The sequence below is a fragment of the Rutilus rutilus genome (genome assembly GCF_951802725.1).
Source record: "Rutilus rutilus genome assembly, chromosome: 6".
In the NCBI taxonomy this organism is placed as follows: Eukaryota; Metazoa; Chordata; class Actinopteri; order Cypriniformes; family Leuciscidae; genus Rutilus; species Rutilus rutilus.
Genome location: NC_140214.1, coordinates 25893807 through 25916674, shown reverse-complemented (window position 1 = coordinate 25916674; position 22868 = coordinate 25893807). Strand labels below are relative to the sequence as shown.

The 22868-nt window shown below is 36.4% G+C and overlaps 2 protein-coding genes across 3 annotated transcripts; one reads left to right on the top strand and one right to left on the bottom strand.

Moving 5' to 3' along the window:
- Positions 1 to 1093: 1093 nt before the first annotated feature.
- elovl1a (ELOVL fatty acid elongase 1a) lies at positions 1094 to 14048 on the top strand. Of its 2 annotated transcripts, none has more exons than XM_084412485.1 (8): positions 1094 to 1369; positions 9869 to 9960; positions 10157 to 10347; positions 10872 to 10952; positions 11472 to 11528; positions 11660 to 11765; positions 12416 to 12555; positions 13298 to 14048. In XM_084412485.1, the coding sequence occupies exons 2-8, from the start codon at positions 9900 to 9902 to the stop codon at positions 13607 to 13609; spliced, it is 948 nt and encodes a 315-aa protein (XP_084268611.1). In that variant the 5' UTR covers positions 1094 to 1369; positions 9869 to 9899; the 3' UTR covers positions 13610 to 14048. The 2 variants fall into 2 exon arrangements, with proteins under 2 accessions (XP_084268611.1, XP_084268612.1); XM_084412486.1 differs by lacking the exon at positions 1094 to 1369 and adding an exon at positions 8268 to 8341 and having other exon boundaries at positions 13298 to 14047.
- A 2043-nt stretch (positions 14049 to 16091) lies between these two features.
- On the bottom strand, positions 16092 to 22570 carry cdc20 (cell division cycle 20 homolog). The gene is made up of 11 exons (XM_084410917.1): positions 22453 to 22570; positions 21340 to 21549; positions 19634 to 19773; positions 19439 to 19535; positions 18857 to 18982; positions 18579 to 18775; positions 17496 to 17590; positions 17198 to 17423; positions 16979 to 17104; positions 16773 to 16890; positions 16092 to 16650 (listed from the first exon to the last, which is right to left on the bottom strand). The coding sequence occupies exons 2-11, from the start codon at positions 21527 to 21529 to the stop codon at positions 16490 to 16492; spliced, it is 1476 nt and encodes a 491-aa protein (XP_084267043.1). The 5' UTR covers positions 21530 to 21549; positions 22453 to 22570; the 3' UTR covers positions 16092 to 16489.
- Positions 22571 to 22868: the final 298 nt, after the last annotated feature.

Below are 22868 nucleotides of genomic sequence, written 5' to 3'. Positions count from 1 at the left end.
TTTGTTTTCCCATGTATTGACTGGCAGGTCTCCTCTCTGCATGTTGAGAGAAATCACGAGTAAGTGCAGAGGAGTTGTGTGCGCTTTGTGAACATGATGTGGTTATCGTAGTTATAGACTAAATGTGAGCTTTTACTCATCTTACTTGAACAAAAACAGATTCAGTATCTTACTTTATAAACCAATGTCTTTGCTACTGACCTTTAATGATCCAATCATAATACTTAACTTTAGATAAACATTACATTTGTTTATTTTCTTTCTTTTCCTGTGTCCTATTCTTCTGCAATTCAGAACAGCAGCACAGCTGAAAGGTTTGTTTGAGCTGCGCCCTCTACTGTACAGATGTGTATTTTGCATTTCCTTTTACATGTGCACTTTTGGTGTGAAAGGACCTTTAGATTTGCCAAAAATATAACTTTTTTGTTATTAAAAACAAACAAGCAAGCCCAGCCCAGGTTAGAAAAAGTAGCGCAAAAGAACGTAACGCATCACTTTCCATACAAAGTAACTAATATAATGCAATTTGTTACTTTTTTAGGAAGTAAAACAATATTGTAAGGCATTACTTTTAAAAGTAACTTTCCCCAAAACTGGTTATCACATGTTTTAGCTATATATGTTTTAACTATAACTGCACTACCGTTAAAAAATTTGGGATCAGTAACACTTCTATTCAACAAGGACACATTCAATTTATCAAAAGTGACAGTAAAGACATTTAAAATGTTACAAAGGGTTTCTGTTTCAAATAAATGCTGTTCTTTTGAACATTAATTCTATTCATCAAAGAATCCCGAAAAAAAAGGTATCACGGTTTCCATCAAAATATTAAGCAGCACAACTGTTTTCAACATTGATGTTAATAATAATAAATGTTTCTTGATTATCAAATCAAAATATTGGAATGATTTCTGAAGGATCATGAGACACTGAACAATAAAAAGTAATGATGCTCAAAATTCATAACTGTGTTTATATTATCCTATTTAGGCTTTTAGTTGTATAGATTTTAATAATACTTTTTCAGGCACTATAATGTTGTGTAGACTGGAAAGTTTCACTTGTAAGTTTCACTGTAGTACAGCGACGCCTACTGGGTGTCACTAACAACACAATACGGGAGTAGCAGCAGTTACGCAGAGATCATTTAGCTCATCAAAGTCATGTACATTGATTTTAATAACGCTTATCCGTATAAATCATGTTGAATGGCTCTCATCAGAAACAACTCTTTAAAGGTGTCCAGATACAAACTTATTGACATAATAAATTAAAAGAAATGTCTCAGAAAAGAATGGATACAAAAACAATCCAGACCTTCCGGACACCCATACCGCTTCCTGCGTCATGACGCATGATTGATCAGGTGGGAATTTCGTGTATCTTTTCTACATGTAAACTTTTTCGTAATTTATTATGTAAGGTGACATTTGTGGCTTTTACAATACTGTATCAGCAAGGTAGTAGCCTACATCACAAATTGGTTAAATATTCTGCCATGTAACTCGGTGAACTGTGGTGACCTGTGCATGAACGTGTAACCCACGATGCACTTTCCACAAAATGTGTTTCAGTCTATGAATTAATTTAAAATACAAGAAAAATCGTTTTATTTTCTGTATTTTACTCTCTCTGAATTTAGAATACTCTTCTTACTATTCACTTCTTACTAAAATCACAGATAAAATGCTAATTAACATTACCATGTGACACTTGTAACATGTAGTTTACTGAGTGGATTTTTGAGTGTGGCATTGCTGATGGATTTGGATTGAGGTGTAAAGTTGTGCTTTGTTACGGACTTGAAGAGCTGCATCTTTAAAGTTCATTGAGTGTTCAGTTGCTTTTCAGACTTCAGTGTTTCTCAGATTCAGCAAATGTTTGTAGGCTATGTCTTTTGCAGTGGTGAAAAGAGTATGAAGAAATTTGCCGTCGAAACTCACACATGTAGGCTATGATTAATGTCCTCCCTTCTGGAAAATCCAGCTTAAGCTGGCCTTTGTGTTCTAGAACGTTCTAGCTGGTTTCTAGCTGGTCTAGCAACCCATGTCCTAAGCTTGACCACTTAAAGATGCTGGTTTGTTGCAGCTCCAAGATGGTCCGTCAACAAGTATTTTAAGTCAATATGCTCCAACAAGTATGTACTCAATATTTGTCAACACATGCATCTTTATTTGAAAAGGTCCAAACTTTTAAACCGGTTAAGGCGTATTATTCACTGTAAGCTACCAACCTTTCAACCTTCTCTAATATTAAGTGATTTGAATGGGCAACAACTGGACTGCAAAATAAATGTTTTGGTTCTGGTAACAGTACTGCCTTTCAGATTCATAAGAAAGGATAAGCAAGTTTAACTTCAATGCTTTAAAGTCACCATGAAATCAAAATTTACTATTCTTATTTTTTTATGGAATTGCAGTATTTTTTTTTCTTATAAATGATTTATCTGTGCACATCATTCTTTTGAATACATGTTTATTAATCAAATAACTCTTCTCTGATGATGTGTTTACTGGCATGAGAGCAGGACAACCTGTCACTCACATGAGATCAACCAATTGCAAACCATAACCATCCAATCAATTCCTGATGGACAAAATCAGAATTTGCCCTAAAAATTTATTTTTTTTTATTTTTTTTTCGAGAAGCCGTTTCACTCAGATTATGGAAGCTTGTTTCTGCCACTGAATAAAACATTTTAAAAAAGGTAATTGCGACCTTTTTATCTCTCAATTCTGACTTTTGATTTCAGAGTTACGTGATATAAGCTCAATTGCAAGTTATAAAGTCAGTATTGGGAGATATAAATAGGCATTTCTGACTTTCTTTTCTCGCTATTCTGAGTTTATTCTGAGTTTATATCTCACGATTCTGACGTCTTTGTTCAGAATTGTGAGATATTAGCTTAAAAATTGTCCGAATTGCGAGTTTATGTCTCACAATTCTGACTTTATAACTCACAATTGCGAGGAAATATAACGTAATTCTGACTTTTTTTTCTCCGAGTTGCGAGTTTATATCTCCCGATACTGAATTTATAACGATTTTTTTAATGATTTATTCTGTGGCGTAAACAAGCTTCCATGCTCGGAAATATGTCACAATAGGGGAAAAAAAACTGTCACAACTTCCGTTTCATGCTGACTTTAACGATGCTTTAAGTGGTGGATATATTTAGAAGACATTCCGTGACGACAGAAGACATTCCGTGTGTCCTATTGCATACCATCCAGCCTGAATAGCATCCGTGATCGAGTAGGTGACATAATCGCTTTTGGGTGGCTGATGACGTTGCATAAATTAGTGAGTGAGGTGTGGATCTCTCTGCTCTCTGTGGTTGTAGTCGTCAGACATCCTCTTTGCGCTTCTGACCAAGTTCATTATTCATTCATGGTGTTGATTGACACGGCTACTCCAATTTCTGTTGTTCACCCAGTGATTTACAAGATTTCAGATCAAGTGAGCTGAGGTGTTGCAAAATTGAGGTTGTGCAATAGAATCTGTGATTTGCACAAGCGTCCTTTAGATGACATCAATTCATTTGGCAGAAATTAAAATTCCATAGAAATACCTAAATAATTAGAATAAACAACAAATGCATAAACATATGTATAACTTTGACTTGCTATTATTCTTTATTTTGAAACTAATTTAAACAGCATGATTGCAGCTTTATGATTTTAAAAGACTGCATGGAATAAAAAAGATGATTTAAAAAAAGAAACCATGACCATTTACATAACTTAATACACGTTCTCTTATACACTACTGTTATGTTTTTTTTTTTTTTTTTTTTAAATTAATACTTTTATTTAGCAAGGACACATTCAATTGATCAAAAAGGACAGTAAAGACATTTATAATATCAAATAAATGTTGTTCATTTCTATTTCATGTTGTCTTTCTATTCATCAAAGTATCCTGAAAAAAATTATCATGGTTTCCACAAAAATATCAAAATCAGCCTATTAAAATAAATTCTGAAGGTAATAAAATAAAATATTTTTGATTAAATAAATGCAGCCTTAATAAGCATGAAAATGATGGGGTACATCAGAAACATAACCCTAAACCTAACCCCAAACTTTTGAATTATAGTGTATATTTATATGAATTCCCCCCCCCCCCCCAAAAAACTCTAAAATCTTTGTTGATAGAAAAAAAAGTCCATTGAAACGTAATGTGTCAAATACACAAATAAATACAAATTTAAATAGATAAAATAATTAAAATCTTAGTGTATAGAAGGAGTCTTAGTTCTCAATTTTTAACAAATATTTAAAGATACATCTAATGTGTGATATCATGCCCTATTATTTACAATCCAACTTTTACTTTTAGTGGTTTATGAGCTCCTCAAATTCGCCCGAAAGAGAAAACTTGAAAGAAACAGTCCAGTTTCACTACTTTTAATAGTGGTTATTCCCTCTATACAATTTAAAGGATGTCTTATTTTGAGCCAGTGTGAGACTGATACCGAAGGATACTGAATGGAATCCCTCATCATTTCTATTCAGAATCTGCTGATGTGTCTGTATTAGCACATGAATGCAGACCAGCACCCTCCTGTTTCTGAAAGTCTCTCACCAGCATCATAGCAGTTCTTATGGATAGCTTCCATTCAGGTCTAGTCATCGGTTTGATTCCTGAAAACACACCCATTTAATGTAATTCGAAATTACATTAATTCAGTTTTCAGTCACAAGGGCTGGAACGAGAAGCAAAGGTTTATTCAGTAGAGTAATGAGAGAAATGAGAGACGGCTGATTCTTTAAATTGAATCATGGATGACCAATTGTGCTCTCAGACTCTCCCAGGTCATTAGTGTATTAGGTTCCTTGTTCAGTTTGACCTACAATTTGAGTTTAGCTGTGGTTTATTGTGGTGATGTCCATTATTTTCTTGGCTTAGGTGTGTTGAGGACAGTTCTTCTAACACGCATGATTGGCTAAACGAAAGAGAACTTCTTAAAAATGTACCTATTCTGAGTATCTATAGGATGGTAGTCATTTATCAATACATCTAACTGCATAATTATGCATTATTAAACATTTGGTGTCTACATGAGTCAAAGCTATAACCAGCACTGCTGTGGCTGGTGACACAATTGATCAAATGTGACCCTGGATCACAAAACCAGTCATAAATCGTACGGGTATATTCGGGTATACATTGTATGGGTCAAAATTATTGATTTTTCTTTTATGCCAAAAATCATTAGGATATGAAGTAAAGATCATGTTCCATGAAGATATTTTATAAATTTCCTACCGTAAATATATAAAACATTTATTTTTGTGAGTGAATGCAGAACAATCGCGAACATAAATGAGAAAATTGAAATTTTCCTTTAAAAGTTTTCAATGTTTCATGCACCCTCAGATTCCAGATTTTCAAATAGCTGTATCTCAACCAAATATTGCCCTATCCTAACAAACCATGCATCAACGGAAAGCTTGATTCAGCTTTCAGATTATGTACAAATCTCAATTTCAAGATAAATTTCGTGGTCCAGGGTCTCAAATGTCCAATGTGATGTCCTGGTTAATAGAAGTTGCTTTACTGTCTGCAGTTGAAGCATAAATAGTGCTGGAAATGGAAACGATGGGGAAAAATAGGTCAGAGGTCACCAGATGATGCCAAAAAGACACGTTTATCTCGGTCAGTCAGGTGTTTGGTGAAAATACAGTGAAGGGAATGTATACATATTATCCTCTGGTGTGAGGTGTGAAGAATAAGGTGATGATAGCCATTTGGAATGTAACACGAATTCCTGGGAGTGTGACTTATAATCGTCACACAAAGAAAATCACACCTCGACTTCTCGACGACAGGCATATAAATTAAAAAGTTTATTGAGCATCAAATCAGCAAATTAGATTGATTTCTGAAGGATCATGTGAAAAGACTTGATGCTGAAAATTCAGCTTTGCCATCACAGGAATAAATTACATTTTAAAATATATTATAATAGAAACGGTTATTTTAAATTGTAATAATATTTCACAGTATTACTCTTACTTTTTATTTTTTTTATTTTATTTCATTTTTTAAATAAATGCAACCTTGATGAGCAGCAAAACATTAAAAAATTCGTACCGACCCCAAGCTTTTAAACAGTAGTGCTGCATATATTACCTGAATTATGTAGTTTTGTATGTTGGATTACATACATAGGTTTAGAACACCAATCTCGGTTAAGTAATATCATAAAATATAAGATTATCAGGGGATGCCACCCCGCCAGAAATCCGCCCCTTCAAGTTCTGTGGTTTTTAATATCGCTGAATCAAACTGGCTGTTATCTGCTGATGCTTTTCTGTGGCATCACCTGGTAGCAACAGTGGTCGAATGTTCTCGCAAGTAAAATTCTTGCGCATTTTAAGCTTGGCTGGCTCAATATGAACGTATTATTCAGTCATTTAAGACATTTCTCCTTATTTCGAACTTTACTGGTTAAAAGAGTCAAGAACCCTAAGGTTCTATATAGAACCCCATTGAACCTTTTTTTTCTAAGTGTATGTTTTGATATAAAAGAGAGGAATGGAGTTCTGGGCAGGACTCTGTACTTTAATTCACAGATATGTGTGAAGGTTTATAATTGGATGCTTATCTGTAATTGTCTTTACTTATCTCTTGATTGGCTCAGCGTTTGTCCTCAACCACAGGAAGTTCAAACAACTGGTCATAACAATATCAGAGCTTTTACTGTAGAAAGGGGTATTTTAGTCATAAATGATGAATGATAAGATTACTCAGGTTAGAATATGTATGTATGTAGACGTGAAATGCGATTGATTAAATGTAATTTTTTTTTTTTAGCGGTTGTGGCATGACATGAGTGTGTCTGCTATCAAACTGCTTTTTGTGTCAGAGAAAATGGCTCGAGCGCGGAGACTCCCCACTCATGTCAGGATTTTTGTCATTCTTCACCTCCTCCCGGACTGCTACAAGAATGTGTCAGTTTGAGGATCCCACACCCTGTCCTCAACGTCTGAGGAACGGGTCAGACCAGTGCTACGGGAATCCATTGAAACTGACTGGTAGTGTCCCTGTGTAGAACAAGTGCCACATGTCCATGGTGTCTCAGAGCTGGAGGGTTCAGTGACTCATAGACATATAGACATGTATCTGATATGTTTGTCATTGTTGCGGTTATGATTTAAAACATTATGGTACAACACATCTAGCTAGAGATTGAAATAGTGGCTCAGATTACCATTAGCATAACACCTTAACACGTGAAATTAAACTGATTCACTTACACTAAATATCTTGGTTTTCTTAGAAGCGGGGGGCTACAATGTAACTTTTCTACATGATATTATGTGGCAAAAAAAAACAACCTGTTTTATTGTTAACTAAAACTAAAGCTATTAAAATTTTATGTTAATAGAGATAAAGCTGAAATAATATAAAATGTAAAAATTAGATGAAAAACTTACAAACCTGCCTTGGCAACTTACTAGAATATAATACGTTGAAGTACTAAATTTACTAAACCTAAATTTGAAATAAAAATTACTAAAACTGAAACAAAAAATATACAAATACAGTATAATTCAAAAGATTTATAAAACTACAATATATAAATAATACGAAATAACTCTAATCTGTACACTTATTCTATACACAGTATGATTTATTTATTTTATTTAGTATACCTGTCATTTATTTAGTATACCATATATATGAAGAATTTTTATTTTTTATTTTTTCATATGTTGCCTATATATTTCCATTTTTCTCTGGCTTTGCATATAGGCCCATATTTGTGACCCAAGGGAAACAAAAGACTTCTCATTGTTGAGCAGTCTCTGCTCAATTCTCGCCTACTTCCACTGCATAATAAAAACCTAACCAGTATTAGAGCCAATCACTGACCAGTTTCTCTCTAGAGAGAGCCAATCGTTGAGTTTTGAGGTGGGTTTCAGAGGGCGGTTCCTGTCAGTTGAATGCAGGCTACAGTCCCGAAACCAGGCGGGTGTTGTCTCTTTTGAATGAGCTGCTGCTCAGGTTTATGTTAGGCACTGGGAGTGACTCCTCTGAGCGTGGCCTGTCTCTGCCTTGGCAAAACTCCCTCTGGCCTGTCACTTATTCTATCACTGGGGAAAGCGGCTGTGATTGAGGGCCACTGAAAGAAAGAATAAGGACACTGGAAAGAACCAAAGTTCAGAGACTGTTTCCACTGCTTACTTGGGTCTGTCATCCATTTATTTGCCCCTGTGGGGCAGTATTCTTTTTTTTTTCTTTTATATATATATATATATATTTTTAGATTTATTTATTTATTTATTTATTTTTGGCTGGGTTGACTGTATCAACAGAAAGACAACAGGTAAGCTTAAAACATACTTTTGTATTTTCCGTAGGCTGTATTGTGTACGGGAATCCCTCACTGTCTCCTATCAAATTGTTTCTTGGGATAGTTTGTATATTTTCTCCTTATTTAGGTGACTGAGAAGTGTGATGAGACACTTGATCTGGTCAGCTTAGACCATCTTTGCATCTCTTGGGATTTAGTTTGTGTGTGTGTGACTTGTTTATGATTGTTTTCTGTGTAGTATTGACTGTTTGTGACTCATTTTCGTAATGTTGTCATTAGCAGTTTCTGTCTAGTGAGTTAATCTGATTCTAAACAGGATAGATATCTGTTTCTCCACCTCACCAGTTTGACTGGCTTTGCACTATTGCACTATTCTTTGGAGTTCAGGTTGTACAGATGACATCAGCTTTGTTGATTCTAACAGCGAAAGGACAGTAAAAGTTTTAGTCGATTTTTTGATTACAACAATTGTGTGTCTCCCTCCTCTTGTGTTCCTATGATGGTTCTGTTCTCTTCTGATGAAACAGGTGGTGATGCATTAGATGTGTAGGCAGATAAGCAGTGAAGGGTCTGTTTAGTGTGCTTTGTCATCCTATCCTATTGTTTCACAGACAAGGCTTAAGCTAGTCCCAGACTAAAATGCATGTTTGAGCTGTTTTAACTGAAAGCAACTTGCACTTTTGTTTTTAAGGCACGTGTTTATAAAAGCTACTTAAATGTCATAATTGAACTAAGGCCTAATCCTTGCTTTATCTAAGCCCTGCCTGTGAAACCAGGCCTAAGTCTTAGTAGTCCTGTTCGGTTTGTCTGGTCTGATCCCATGTGGGTTTTGAGCAGTAGAAACACACTAAATAGTCTGTTCATTCAATCTTCTCTGTGTTACTCAACATTGACATACAGAGCTAGAAAGGTGGTGGCTTTGTTGTTTCCCAACATTTTTGCATGGGCAACAGATGTGAAATACTTTTGGAAAGTTGATGTGCTACTAAACTATTTTAAATGACATTTTTCAAATTCTTATGCAATTATGCACGCAGAACTTCATATAAGAGACTTCGTGGTATATTTGCAGGAAGTGCCATATTTGGACATAAGTGTGGTCTCTTATATTTGTACAATAAAATAGTGTACCTATAGTTATGTATTATTATTTTATTAATAGACCATTTAGAATAAACTAGTGAAGGCAGAATGTCGACCACTGATCAGTTACAGGACCAATTTCCCTTATACATTCAAATCAAGATTTTGGGTTAAAATTAAAAAAAATCTGAGCCAACTACACATATTGTTGTACACTCAATAGTATAGTTGGTAATAATAATAGTTTGGCTTTGGTAACGTCATGAACCACTCAGGTTGGGCTTTGCATCCTGTTCACATGGCCAGCTGTTTCTTGTTTGCTTTTGCTGGGCTGCCATTGTTGACTCTGACTCCACTGTCCTCCTGATAACGGCATATTACTCTGACCAGCCTTTTACTAGCTGGATTGTCATTGTTTGCTTGCCTAGTTTTAACACATTTACTTATGTCCTCCAGTTTATTGGTTGTCTGAAGAAATAAAGACAAGATGTTGGACGAGGTGTTTTCGAGCGTCTTGAGGTTCTACGACTATCTTCTGAAAAGAACTGGTAAGAGCTCATTGCATTGTGCTTTTTAGATGAGCAAAAACCACCAATATCACTGGATTATGTGTTATTAAACTATTAAAGCTTTCAAATTTGTTGTAAACAGCACTACAGTTTGGCCACTAGTAGAATCTACTTTAGAAAGATGTAACACAGGCTTGTTTCATGTGGCTGATCAGTTGATGTGTAATTTTCTCAGATGCCAGAGTGCGTGATTATCCGCTGATGCAGAGTCCCATTCAGATGACGGTCATCTTGCTGGGATACGTCTTCTTCGTTTTATATGTGGGACCACGATACATGGCCAATCGCAAACCTTTCAGCCTCAAAACAACTATGATTGTCTATAACTTCTCTATGGTGGCCTTCAACTCCTACATTGTTTATGAGGTAGGAAACCTTTTAATTTTTTCGTGTTTGGGAGAGTAACTAAACTTATTCATGTACCTGAACTGATGATGTCTTTGAGGAGAACTGCTAGAGAAAGATATTGTCGATTCAAAAGTGAAAATCTGCTCACCGTACAATAGCATTTCTTCTGTAGATCACAAAAGGATATGTTTAGCAGAATCTTCAAGTTACTCTTTTTCATATAATGAAAGTGAATGGTGACCATAGCTGACAAGCTCCAAAAATGACAAATGGACACCATAAAAGTATCATAAAAGCAGACTTGACAACATTATGGTGCATTTTTATGGTGCTTTTTTGAGCCTATGGGCATCATTCACTTTCATTATATAAAAAAGAGCAGCGTGAGCATTCTGATAAACGTCTTTTGTGTTCCACAGAAGAAAGTAAATCAGATGTTTGGAACGACATGAGGGTGAGTAAATTACGATTGAAGGGAAAAGATGAACAAACCATGTTATTGTGCTTTTGTGTAATTTTTTCGATCTGCCTGACGCTTACAGTTCTTGATGTCTGGCTGGGGAACAACGTACACTTGGAGATGTGACCTCTGTGACACCTCCAACAGTCCTCAAGCTCTCAGAGTAAGTTTGTTTCATTCAAACATGTTTTAATGTTATTGAAAGGAATTAATACTTTTATTCAGACGGAACGCATTCAATTGATCAAAGATTCTATTTCCAATAACTGCTTGTTCTTAAACTTTCCATTCATCATAAAATCCCAAATAAAAAGCCTCAGAGTTTCCACAGAAATAGAAAACAGCACAACTGTTTTCAACTGTAATAAGTAATATTGTTTCTTGAGCATCAAATCAGCATATTAGAATGATTTCTGAAGGATCATGTGACACTGAAGACTGGAGGAATGATGCTGAAAATTCAGCTTTGACATCACAGGAATAAATTATATTTTAAAATATGATCAAATAGAAAACAGTCATTTAAATGGTAATAATATTTCACAATATGACTAGTTATGGTGTTTTTGATCAAATAAATGCAGACTTGGTGAACATTTAAAAATATTTGAAATATCTTACAAACTCGAAACCTTTGAATGGTGATGCGTATTGCTAATTGTGTTTCTCCTTATATCCCCAGATGGTTCGAGGAGCCTGGTTATTCTATTTCTCCAAATATGTTGAACTTCTAGATACGGTAAGAATAATTTGTCTTCATGCCTTAAATTTGTGTGTTTTAATGCTGTATTTGGAATAGGAGATGCAAAGGCATCTGGCACAATATACAGTAGCTTCCAAGAGTTAACGAGAACTGTGTCTGTGATCCAGGTGTTTTTTGTGTTGAGAAAGAAGCACAGTCAGGTGACATTCCTCCATATCTTCCATCATTCCATCTTGCCCTGGACCTGGTGGTGGGGCATCACTCTTACTCCTGGTGAGTCTATCAACACTGTAGTCGCTGACCAGCAAGCAATAGCTGTCTTTTCACCGTCTAGGTTAACTGTAGACCCGATATAGTCCAGCTATGAGTAAACCACTTCTAGCCAAAATAACCTTGAATTTGGTTTCATGTCGTTTTTGCCAAAATAACATGCAAGATGTATGATATTCCATCATGTGATTACAAGGTGTTTGGTTTCATGTCTTTAACGTGTTCTGTGCGTAGTCTGTGCATCTATACTTGGGCTATGGTTAGACGTCTGTTAAATTTTCACTGACAACACAAATTTTGCCTCGTTTCACCCTAGATGTCAGGGCTGTGTTTGGACGGCTATTAGATGTCTTTTAAATGCAAAATTGCTTGCTGGGTGGTTTAATAGATCAGTAGTTATTAACTGGTTTTGCTTCAAGACCCAGATTGTGCCTTTGGCCATGAAGTTGCAACCCAAATAAGATTAAAATAAAAAAGCCTGAGATTTTCGGAGCCTGTGAAATTAGGGTGGCATTTTTTTGTTCCTATAAAAGACTTCTTTCTTTCCTGCATGTGGGCAAGGTATAAACAAGGGAATAAGGTCAGGGTGTATTCACTGGTGTAAAGATGTCTAATTTCAATTACTTCCATTTATTTTCATGTGAAAATGACAGTCGGTGGCATGGGTTCTTTCCATGCTTTGGTGAACGCTTGTGTCCACGTCATCATGTACACCTACTACGGTCTAGCTGCTGCAGGCCCGCGCTTCCAGAAGTATCTGTGGTGGAAAAAGTACATGACAGCTATCCAACTGGTTAGTAGAAACTCATTTAAACTCGTTATCTTATGTGATTTACATCAATGTGTAATCAAAATGGCACGCATACATTGAGATTGAAGTAAAAATTATAATTTATACTTGTCTTATAATTGTCATTACATTCTATTTACATTCCATTCCTTGCCATCAATACGAAAGCTTACAGCGGTTGTCAGAAATGAAAAGCCCGTTACCATATCTGAATTTCAGCTCCGGAGGCTTCCTCAGCACTTGTATACACCGTGACACAAACAGTAACGATGGCATTGGTTTTAACGTATCAATTCGAGCCCGAGTCCTTTTCTTTTGGAAGTGCATCAAAGTGCATTTGCTTTCACAGTGCAGAAAACTGCTTCTTTCCGATATGTTGACAACACGAAACAAACTCTTTCAGACCCCAGCTACAGTGTTTGAGGGCGGGTATAAGTAGACGACGTTTGCAGACAGCCAATGAAGACCATAGGCTGCCATTATGCAAATTTGTTACAAACCTATGTAGTAAGACTGGAGTTACTGACGACTAGTTTCAGGTGATTCCGAATCGGTTCTTTCTTTTGGGAGACCGTAACTCCACTCCATTTATCGTGCACACTGATCTTTGAAACTCTGCAGACCGTTTACATTCACAAACAGCTATGTTACACACTACATTAAAGATAATATCCAAAAAAGCATAATAGGGGCACTTTAAAATGATGGAGCTATAATTCAATTTCTTTCCATGTATTTTCCACAGATTCAATTTGTACTGGTGACTGTCCATATCTCTCAGTATTACTTCATGGAAAAGTGTGAATTCCAAGTTCCCCTCTTCATTCATCTCATCTTGATCTACGGCATGTTTTTCTTCATCCTCTTCTCAAACTTCTGGATCCAGGCCTACGTAAAGGGCAAGCGACTACCTGTTTCTATTGAGGACAAACCCAAACAGAACGGCATTACCACTGTGATCGAGCCTGTGGTAGTGGCCAATGGCAAACACTTAGAAAACGGCAATGTGCACTACACTAACGGATTTGCCCACAATGGTAAAGTGAAGGAGGTCTAAGTGGGCCAATCAAAACATCAGAGACATGATTGTTAGATTATTTTTGTCAATTGTTAATTATTTTATGATTGCACGGGAGATGAAGCGGCACATTTGGATCTGGCGGTGGGTCCCCCTTTCTTTGTATTTATGGATGTTGGAGGCTGGGGAGCACTATACATGAAGAGAATTCGTCCACTGAAGATGGCTTCGTTGACGTCGCTCTGAAACCCGACAGCATGTCTGTGGTTTAATCCGGTTGACCTTGGCTTTTTTCCTGGCATATGAGTCTCCCTGGTGTTTGCACACTGTACAGTTCTCACAAACTCAAACTTGACTGTAAATAAATATTTCCTCAGTTTATTGGAAATGTATGAGCTGTCCATTTTTCTAGAGTTTGTTCGTAACTTATCATTTAATAAACACTTTTTTATAATAAATTGTATTTTTTTTATGCTCTATTTGTGAAGTTGATTTTTATTCAAAAATGAAATGAAACAAAACATTGTTTACATGGTGTGTATATTTTATAGACACTCCATGCAACTTGCATCCTTAAAAAAAATCACACAAAGCCTTAAAATTATACTTTTTTTGTCCAGAAAACTTAGACCATTTCAGTTTTATAATATTTTATATAATACATTTTTTAATGCAAATATTATTATTATTTTATTTTTTACTTTTTAAAGTTCTAGATTTGTATCAATAAATAATATAATTTAAGCACATTCAACTTAAATTCAAAATAACTCTCAACCCTCAATACATGTAATAACCAGCTTAAAGGGATAGTTCACCCAAAAATGAAAATTCTGTCATCATTTACTCACCCTCAAGTTGTTCCAAACCTGTATGAGTTTCTTTGTTCTGCTGAACACAAAGGAAGATATTTGGAAGAATGTTTTAATCAAACAGATCTCGGTCCCCATTGACTTCCATAGTAGGAAAAAATATATACTATGGTAGTCAATGGGGACCGAGATCTGTTTGGTTACAAACATTCTTCCAAATATCTTCCTTTGTGTTCAGCAGAACAAAGAAACTCATACAGGTTTGAAACAACTTGAGGGTGCGTAAATGATGACACAATTTTCATTTTTGGGTGAACTATCCCTTTAAATCAGCTCAGAATATCTCACGTTGGGTCATATGGGTGTCTCTACCGACCTCTTGTGGAAAAAAAAATAATATGACATGTTATTTCATGACTCTTGCCACTAGATGGTCTTATAGCTCTATATGGAGCAAATGAACAGAAATATTCTCCTGGGTCCTGAAGTCAGTTCCTGAATTTATCTCTTCAGTATGCATTCAGATGTAGACATTATAAAATAATTTTTTGGTAATTTGTTTTATTTTATTTGTTTTTTTCCTATGTATACTGAAGTATTTATTCCTATGGGAGAGAAGGATTGTTCCTTTTTGTATTACAACCACATAAACTCCTCAAATCCATTCTTTTTTCTTCATTTTGTATTCGTGGATCACTCAATTTCGGGGTCAAAATTACCCAAAGGAAGGATGAGAATTGAAAGATCTTAAGTTCCCATAGCAGAACCTCAAAGCATTTTGACTGCTTAAGACAGATGTCTTGCATGTTAAGGCCAATTCACACTGCACTGACAGGCGGACAATCACCAGATGACAATACGTCACTTCTCAGACATTCCACGACCTGACAAGAGTTGGACAAAGTACACAACTTCCTTATTTGAGTGAAAGTACAGATACTAGTGGTCAAATATTACCATTACTTAAGTAAAAGTACATAAATACTTGTTTTTAAAAGTACTTAAGTATCAAAAGTAAATGCATTGTTTTATTGTTGTATGTAATACTTATAGTACCTTATGCCTCTGAATCTATGCCTGCCTTCACATTTAGAAGACCAAACCCAAAGTTGAAAATGAAAATCAGGTTGATGTCAGAATCCAACATCAGATTGACATTAATCTCCAACGCTGGACAGACGTTATATTGTGGACCATTATATAACGTCAGAATCCGACGTTGGGTTCTTAAGTCGTTCTTACATCAACCCGACTTTCCAACCAAAATGCAACCAAAATCATCCCGACTGACATTACTACTTTCTACTTAAGGACCTTGACAGAATTGTAGTGGAGTATAGTACAATATTTGTCTTTCAAATGTAGTGAAGTTAAAGTAAAGTTTCCAGAAAAAAGTACAGATACTCAAAACGTGTACGTATAGTACTCAAGTAAATGTATTTTGTTACCGACCACCTCTGTCAATCAGCAAAAACAAGCTAAGACAGTAGTAACACACTGATCCGACAAAGCCAGAGTGTCCGTTGCAGTCTATCAGTGCAGTGTGAATTGGCCTCAACAGCAAATGTCTTGTTTAATTCCAACATGGCAGTACATGATTCACTTAACGCTTTAAAACCATGCATTAAAATACAAAATGTAACTACTAATTGAACACATGCAGTAGAGAGCACCTATAAGGCAAAAAGCAGCATGTCAAAAGGGGGAAGAAATTCTTACAAAACTTTATTTGAAAATTTACATTTCTGTACATACTTTAGTGATTACTATTAGAGTTAAATATGCACAAACTTGAGTAGGAAAAAATAAGTCACAAATCGTAATTCAAGGGTTTAACTTTCAAAGGAGGTGGTCTTCTGGGAATCTCATTTGTTCTCATTTTTAATTTAAAAACACATTGTGCCTCTGAAAACACAAGAATAAGGGAGGGTCTACCAAAACTTAGTGTAGAGCTTTTGGCAGGCATGACAGAACGTAACATTGGTTTGTTTGGCTTTCAAAGGAAGGGCTGGGCAATTCTATTCACAAAGGAAGTTTCTAATAAACAAGCCGCTTCAGATCTTTAAACTCCCCATTTGTTGGATGCATAAAAAAAAAAAAAACTACATTATCGAATGCGTTGTTGAATGATGCTGTTGGTGGGCTTGGGTTTCTTGATGGCATCCTTTTCAAAACCCTTCCAAAGTCGAATGGTTTCATCAGCAGCAACAGAAGCCACAGTTGAGCCATCTGGACTCATAGCCAAGTTGAGGACTCTGTCTTCATGTCCTGAGATGAATATTTTGGGAAGGACAGGAATTTAAATGCAAATTCACAATTTAGTGTGGTTGTAATGTTGAACTGAATGAAGGGTGACCACACAAATTTACAAAGTACAAACTCAAACTTGCCTTCAAGCTCTGCAACTTTAGTGAGTGAGGGGTATCTCCAGATGATAACCTTGTCGTGAGCAAAACCGTGGCCAGACACCAACTCTCTGTAGTTCGGTGCAAAAACAAGAGACGATACCTGGAGGGAAGCGAAAATGTAGTAATCGTATCACTCAAGATAACATTACCTGTACTATAACATGCAGGGATACAGTGGGTGAGCCTACCTGTGAACAAGTATCAAATGCACTGATGCAAGAGCCACTGTTGGCATTCCAGATGCGAATATGACGGTCACTGGTGCCCCCTCCAGACGCAAGGATGCTGGGCTGCCAAGGGCACCATGCCAAAGCCTTAAGGGTGCAAAAGGGACAAATCTCAACTACAACCTCAGTGGAGAAATCAGAGAAGGAATAGAGGTTCACGTCCTTCTAAAGTCAAGTTACCTTGACCGCTCCCTGGTGTTCACTTAGAGCATGGATGGCTTGATATTCCGAACCGGTCGTCATTGGCCAGATGTACACCATATTGTCATTGCCCCCGCTAGCTAAATATTTCCCATCTGGAGACCAGGTAAGGCCACAGACTTCCTGAGTGTGTCCACCAAAGGTGAAGATGTGGTGGTCTGCTACTCGAACATCATGCTGATGAATCAAACCAGATCTGGAGCCACTGTGGAGAACAAACAGTGTTAAACCCCTCAAATGCATATAATCTGCAGAGTGCAAGGAGATGCTGTCTTACCTAGACAAAACATGATCATTCCAACTCAAGCAACCAACCCTTGCCGAATGGCCATCCATGCTGCGGAGACGCTTTTGGCACTGAACATCCCATAACTGCAAGAAATTGTATGATCCTTTGAGAAATTCAGCAAACAAGATGGCAATTTGTAGAGCAATACCTTGACTGATTTATGTATAATGATATAACATCATGAGAAACTGAACACCGACATGCATCAATCATCAAGGATCACAGTATAACAGTGGTTCTCAACCAAAGGTCAACTGCTCACTAGGGGGCCTAAGAAAACTTCAAAATTGTATGTAACGGACTTAAAAACAGTGACTAACTTGTAAGACTAGTCTTAGCAGTTTATGCAACCTGCCCCAGGCCTCAACTTAATACAAGAAACCAAATTAACTTGAAGTTATGTAAGCTGACATTGACTTCACTCCTGCACTCAACTGTCATTAAGAACTAAAATGCAAATATATTATATTTTAGGTCGTTTTGACCGGGTAAAGTCATGCATTTTTATAATGAATATTTTTCTTAGTTATGTAAAGCTCTTAGATCACACCTAACGCGTTTTTTGCAGTGAGAGGTGCCTTTTTTCAATTGGTTTCCTATGGCAGTGAGCGTTCTGCACGCCGTTTATGCACCCCAGGTGCCTCGCGTTTTTGCAGTAAAAAAATTTAAAAAGCAACTTCGAGCGGAAAAAGCACCCAACGTCATCACCAATGTTTTTTTTTTTTTTTAGAGTGCTCGCGATTAGACTGACAGGACAGCTAACTCGGTGGTTGCTTAGCAACATAAACGTAGCGCACTGCCAGTTCTGTGTGATCAGGGCCGATTGGCAGTGCTGTGTGCCTCGCATTTTCGAACCTGAAAAGCATGTTCGGTGTGATCGGGGCCTTAGGGGTGTTTTTTTAAAGTAAAGAGTGAATAAATAAGTCTCCATAAGTCACAAATATCTAGAAAAGTAATGTAATAAAGGTAATATTGGTAATGGTAATAAAGTACATTCAGGGGGACTTGGAGTCAAAAAGGCTGAGAACCATAGTATAATTATTCAACCACAGTATGAGAAAAGTCAATTACCTCGACTTTACAATCACTAGTCCCAACGGCCAAGAAATTGCCATCTTTGCTCCATGAGACAGAACAGATGTATTCATTATCATCCTCCATTTTCTTCAATAAAACAATGCTCCCCATGCCAGCATCCCACAAATACACTTGGTTGGCAAGGCCAACTGCCAAAACGTTCTGCCTTCCCCAATCCATCAGGTTCAGATCTGAACATAAATTGCAACATTAGTCTCACATAAATGTCTTCAAATTAGACTACATGATGTAATGCAAAACTGTCAGCTCACAGAAGTCGTTTTTGATATCAGGGGCATCTAGAATTCGCTCTGGAACGGAGGCAATGTACCGGCTCTTCTTGATCGAGACCGGTGTGGGAACCTGACTGTAGAGAACCTTCAAGTTGTTCTGATAACCTGTGGGAGATGACGTTTAGTTCATTTGAGAGACTCATTTGTGGAAAGACGTTACCAGGCAAATTAAACTTAAGGGATGGTTCACCCAAAAATGAAAATTGTCATTACCAACTCAACAAGTTGTTCCAAACCTAAAAGTTTATTTTCTTCTGTGTAACAAGATGATATTTTAAAGAATGTTGGTAACCAGACGCCATTGACCAAAAAAAACAAAACAAAAAACAACACTCTCTGGAAGACAATGGGTGCCGTCAACTGTCTGGTTAACAACATTCTTTAAAATATCATCTTGTTCGAAAAAAAAAAAAAAAAAAAAAAAACACCCTATACAGGTTTGGAACAACTTGAGGGTGATTAAATTACAATTTTCATTTGTGGCCAAACTATCCCTTTAAACCAATAAGCCAAAAACAATTCATTCAATTTAATATTACTACAAAAAAATTAAAACCATACCCTCAGGGGCGTTCAGTGGCTTTCCTCCTAAATGCAAGATCTTTGCTTCCTCAATGTCATATCCATTTAGTGTCACAGACCAAGCCTTCTGATTTGGCTGCAAGGACATTGACAGTCAGAAAACATCTATAATCTGATGCATTTATAATGATGTTTTATAATAATTTATAATTACAACACTTATTAGGAACTTACTGCTGTAGAGGAGTCTTCCACAGGCTCGTTTTCTTTGGAAATAAGAAAACTTGCTACATCCAACTGTTTGTTATTTCTTGTTGGGATGAATCGATCTCCTCCTGCCTTAGAGGGGGTGTTTTGGGTCTTGCCGTTCTTTCCTTTTAAGAGACATTGAATATTTAACACTGAAGACACACTAACTACAATGACCAGTGGCGGCTCAACAAGGGAGGCACAGCCTAACCAAAATTATGAGTTGAAAATGGGAGCAGGACGATTTAATGTTGATAAAATTCCCAGTTATTCATTTCATGTCTCAGAATGTGTACTTGTTTGTAATTTCACCACTGGAAGTGTAACCACCGCAGGCCTCTTCCCCAAATGTGTTGAATCTGTGAAATTCAATTTAAGAAGGGGGAGGCAAATCCATAGCCAGAGACTCATAGTTAAATTTTTAAAAACCCTACCACCAGAGTATTTTACTTTTAGCGATTAGAAGTGTTGAGAAAAGAAACAGGGCAGAGGAGGTTAGCCTCCCTTGGTATATCAATCATCGACGAGGCGTAAATGACGTGGTATTAGTTTGAACTGCTACCGCTGACCTATCATTCGAACAACAGCTACAAATTAAATGAAGGAAGACCCCATGCCTAAGTTGCATATAGACTACAGCAATCAGCTTTACTAAACGGCTGAACGTGCTCTTAACATGGACATTTAAAAGGACAGAAGGATGGATTTTTGCTTGAAGTGATGGTCTAGGACTAGGTAGGACAAAATAACAATGCGGCAATATATCGTTGTCCTCCGTGCGATACGATAATCCATTCACTGACACCCAATATTGGTATTTTAATTAATAAAATAAGGCGCTCTAAATGGATTTCCCTGCTCCCAGCGTCGCTACTTCATGGCTCCTCAAGGTGGTGCTCAACACATGAATGAGGGAACATGAACATAAGTTAACTAGCATAAGAAAAATAGTGGGTTTTTTTAACAGGATGGCGTAGAGCAGTGAGTAAAATAGATGCAGCAATGTTTAGGTCCAAAGTCTGAAAAAACCTGCACTTAACCTTTTCATGGGCATTTTGTTTTCATAGTTCGATCGATATCTTTATGCATCATTATGGGATGGTCTAGCAATATATTGATTAAACGCAAAATTGGTGTATCGGGATATTATTGGTATCGTGAGGTACCCTGCGATTCCAACCCCTAGGACAAGGTAAGTGAACGTATATATTTATATTGTCTTGCTGTATACGTGTCGTTTTCTAAAAATATTCTACAAGTATTCTAGTACAATAAGGTTCATTAGTTAACATGAACTAATAATGAACTGCACATATACAGCATTTATTAATCTTTGTTAAATGTTAATTTTAACATTTACTAACATTATTAAAATCTTGTTAACATTAGTTAATGCACTATGAACAGCTGTATTTTTTTATTAGCTAACATTAACAAAGATTAACAAATACAGTAACAAGTGGATTGCTCATGGTTAATTCATGTTAGTTAATACATTAAATAATGTTAACTAATGAACCTTATTGTAAAGTGTTACCAGTATTCTATAAGTGACCAAAAAAGCCATTTTAAAGCGGTTAAAAAAAATAGTTGGGAGTGGATTCGACCGCTAAAATTGTGTGCTTCCTCCATTTTAAAACCCACCAGCCACCACTGACACTGACCAGGAGCTGGACACATGTGACTCTTACCTGGTGTTTTACTGGGGGTTTTGGAAAGGCTCACTGATCGGTTGACACTCTTGTTTGGTGAGAGGGATTTTGTGTTGGTGGAGCTGGATGTGCTGGCTTTCCTCTGCCACCTCGCCATCGGAGCGTTTGTGATAGGCATGTCCAGCCGGAGGACATTGTGGATGTCAGTCTCAAACCCAAACTGGGACATTACTGCTACAGCGATGGTCACTCTGTAGGAGAAAATAGACAGGATACGGAATCTGGCCACATAGAGCATGATGAAGGATGGATGGATAGATCAAAATAAGCAAACATAAATTTTATAGGCTTTCCATAAGCTTTGACAAAAGAATAATAACATTACACGTAGGGGTGTAACTTAACCGTACCCTCATGTCACGATTCGATACATATCACAAAACAATATTATTGCGATACTCCAAGACATATGATAAAATGTTACCAATTTATTTATTTTTTACTGTGGATTAAAATACTAAATTTGAAATTACATTGTGGGTGTAAATGAATAAGCTTGGAGCTTGTAACCCAATGCACAGGACAATGGTGACACCAGAATAAAAATATTCATGATTCTGAAGCTGAAAATACAAAATTATTTTAGACGAATATGCTTGCACTCTGTCAGTAACTAGATATATTTAAAATAAAGTGCCACTTTTTTTTACTGGTAATATAAGTTAAGACATTTGGAATTATCAGGACCCACAGATATCCCCCCACTGCATTATTATACATTACTATAGATATATATAGAGATATATATATATATATATATATATATATATATTTATATTTATATTTATTTTATTATTATTATTATTATTATTATTATATATATATAGTAGTTTAATGTAGTACTGACACTAAATCTCTGAAAACGTAATATAGTTGTTATTTTTTTCTCACATTAGTTTTTATTTTTGGTGAACTAACGTTACTAGCTGCTACACATATTGTTGCAGTTGTGTAATTGCGATATACTATGACACGATACATTGTTACACCCCTAGTAACTTAAATAGTTACAAACGCAACGGATACAAAGTTGATTACTGCAGTAATGTCCATAACTAGCCTAATCATAAAAAAATACATATTTAATCTTACCACAAATCCAGCAACTTCGTTCCTCCGATGCACAACAAAACTGTCAATACAATTTAGCCGCTATTGTCTACGTGCAACTTTCGTGATTTCTTCGTCCTTCCACAAGCAGAGTCAAGACTTATCTGAGGTTGTGCATGTGAAGACAGCTAACGGATGAACGCCAGTTTAAATGTCTTGAACGCGTGTCGTGATTGGACAATTCAAAAAACAAAGGTTTTCGCTGTTACCAAGGCAGCCAGGCAGAATGCTGCGCGCTGATTGGTGAATCGCATCATTGAATACTTCCTGACAGTATTACATATTAAGAGTCCTTCAGGATCCTTTCAGGTTATGTCGTTAATCTGTTTTGTCGCTCACTGCTGGTTTTACGAATTTGTATTTTGAGGAAAAAAAATAAGATATGACAGAATAATGTT

What these genes read in the sequence shown, in the direction of transcription:
- cdc20 (XM_084410917.1), bottom strand. Translation starts at nt 21,529, where the DNA reads ATGTCCCAGTTTGGGTTTGAGACTGACATCCACAATGTCCTCCGGCTG. An exon ending in CATTTGATACTTGTTCACAG is followed by an intron (nt 16,891 to 16,978) that starts GTAGGCTCACCC and finishes GCTTCCCTCCAG; the next exon opens with GTATCGTCTCTTGTTTTTGC. An exon ending in TAAAGTTGCAGAGCTTGAAG is followed by an intron (nt 16,651 to 16,772) that starts GCAAGTTTGAGT and finishes TATTCATCTCAG; the next exon opens with GACATGAAGACAGAGTCCTC.
- elovl1a (XM_084412485.1), top strand. Translation starts at nt 9,900, where the DNA reads ATGTTGGACGAGGTGTTTTCGAGCGTCTTGAGGTTCTACGACTATCTT. An exon ending in CTATCTTCTGAAAAGAACTG is followed by an intron (nt 9,961 to 10,156) that starts GTAAGAGCTCAT and finishes TAATTTTCTCAG; the next exon opens with ATGCCAGAGTGCGTGATTAT. An exon ending in ACTCCTACATTGTTTATGAG is followed by an intron (nt 10,348 to 10,871) that starts GTAGGAAACCTT and finishes TGACGCTTACAG; the next exon opens with TTCTTGATGTCTGGCTGGGG.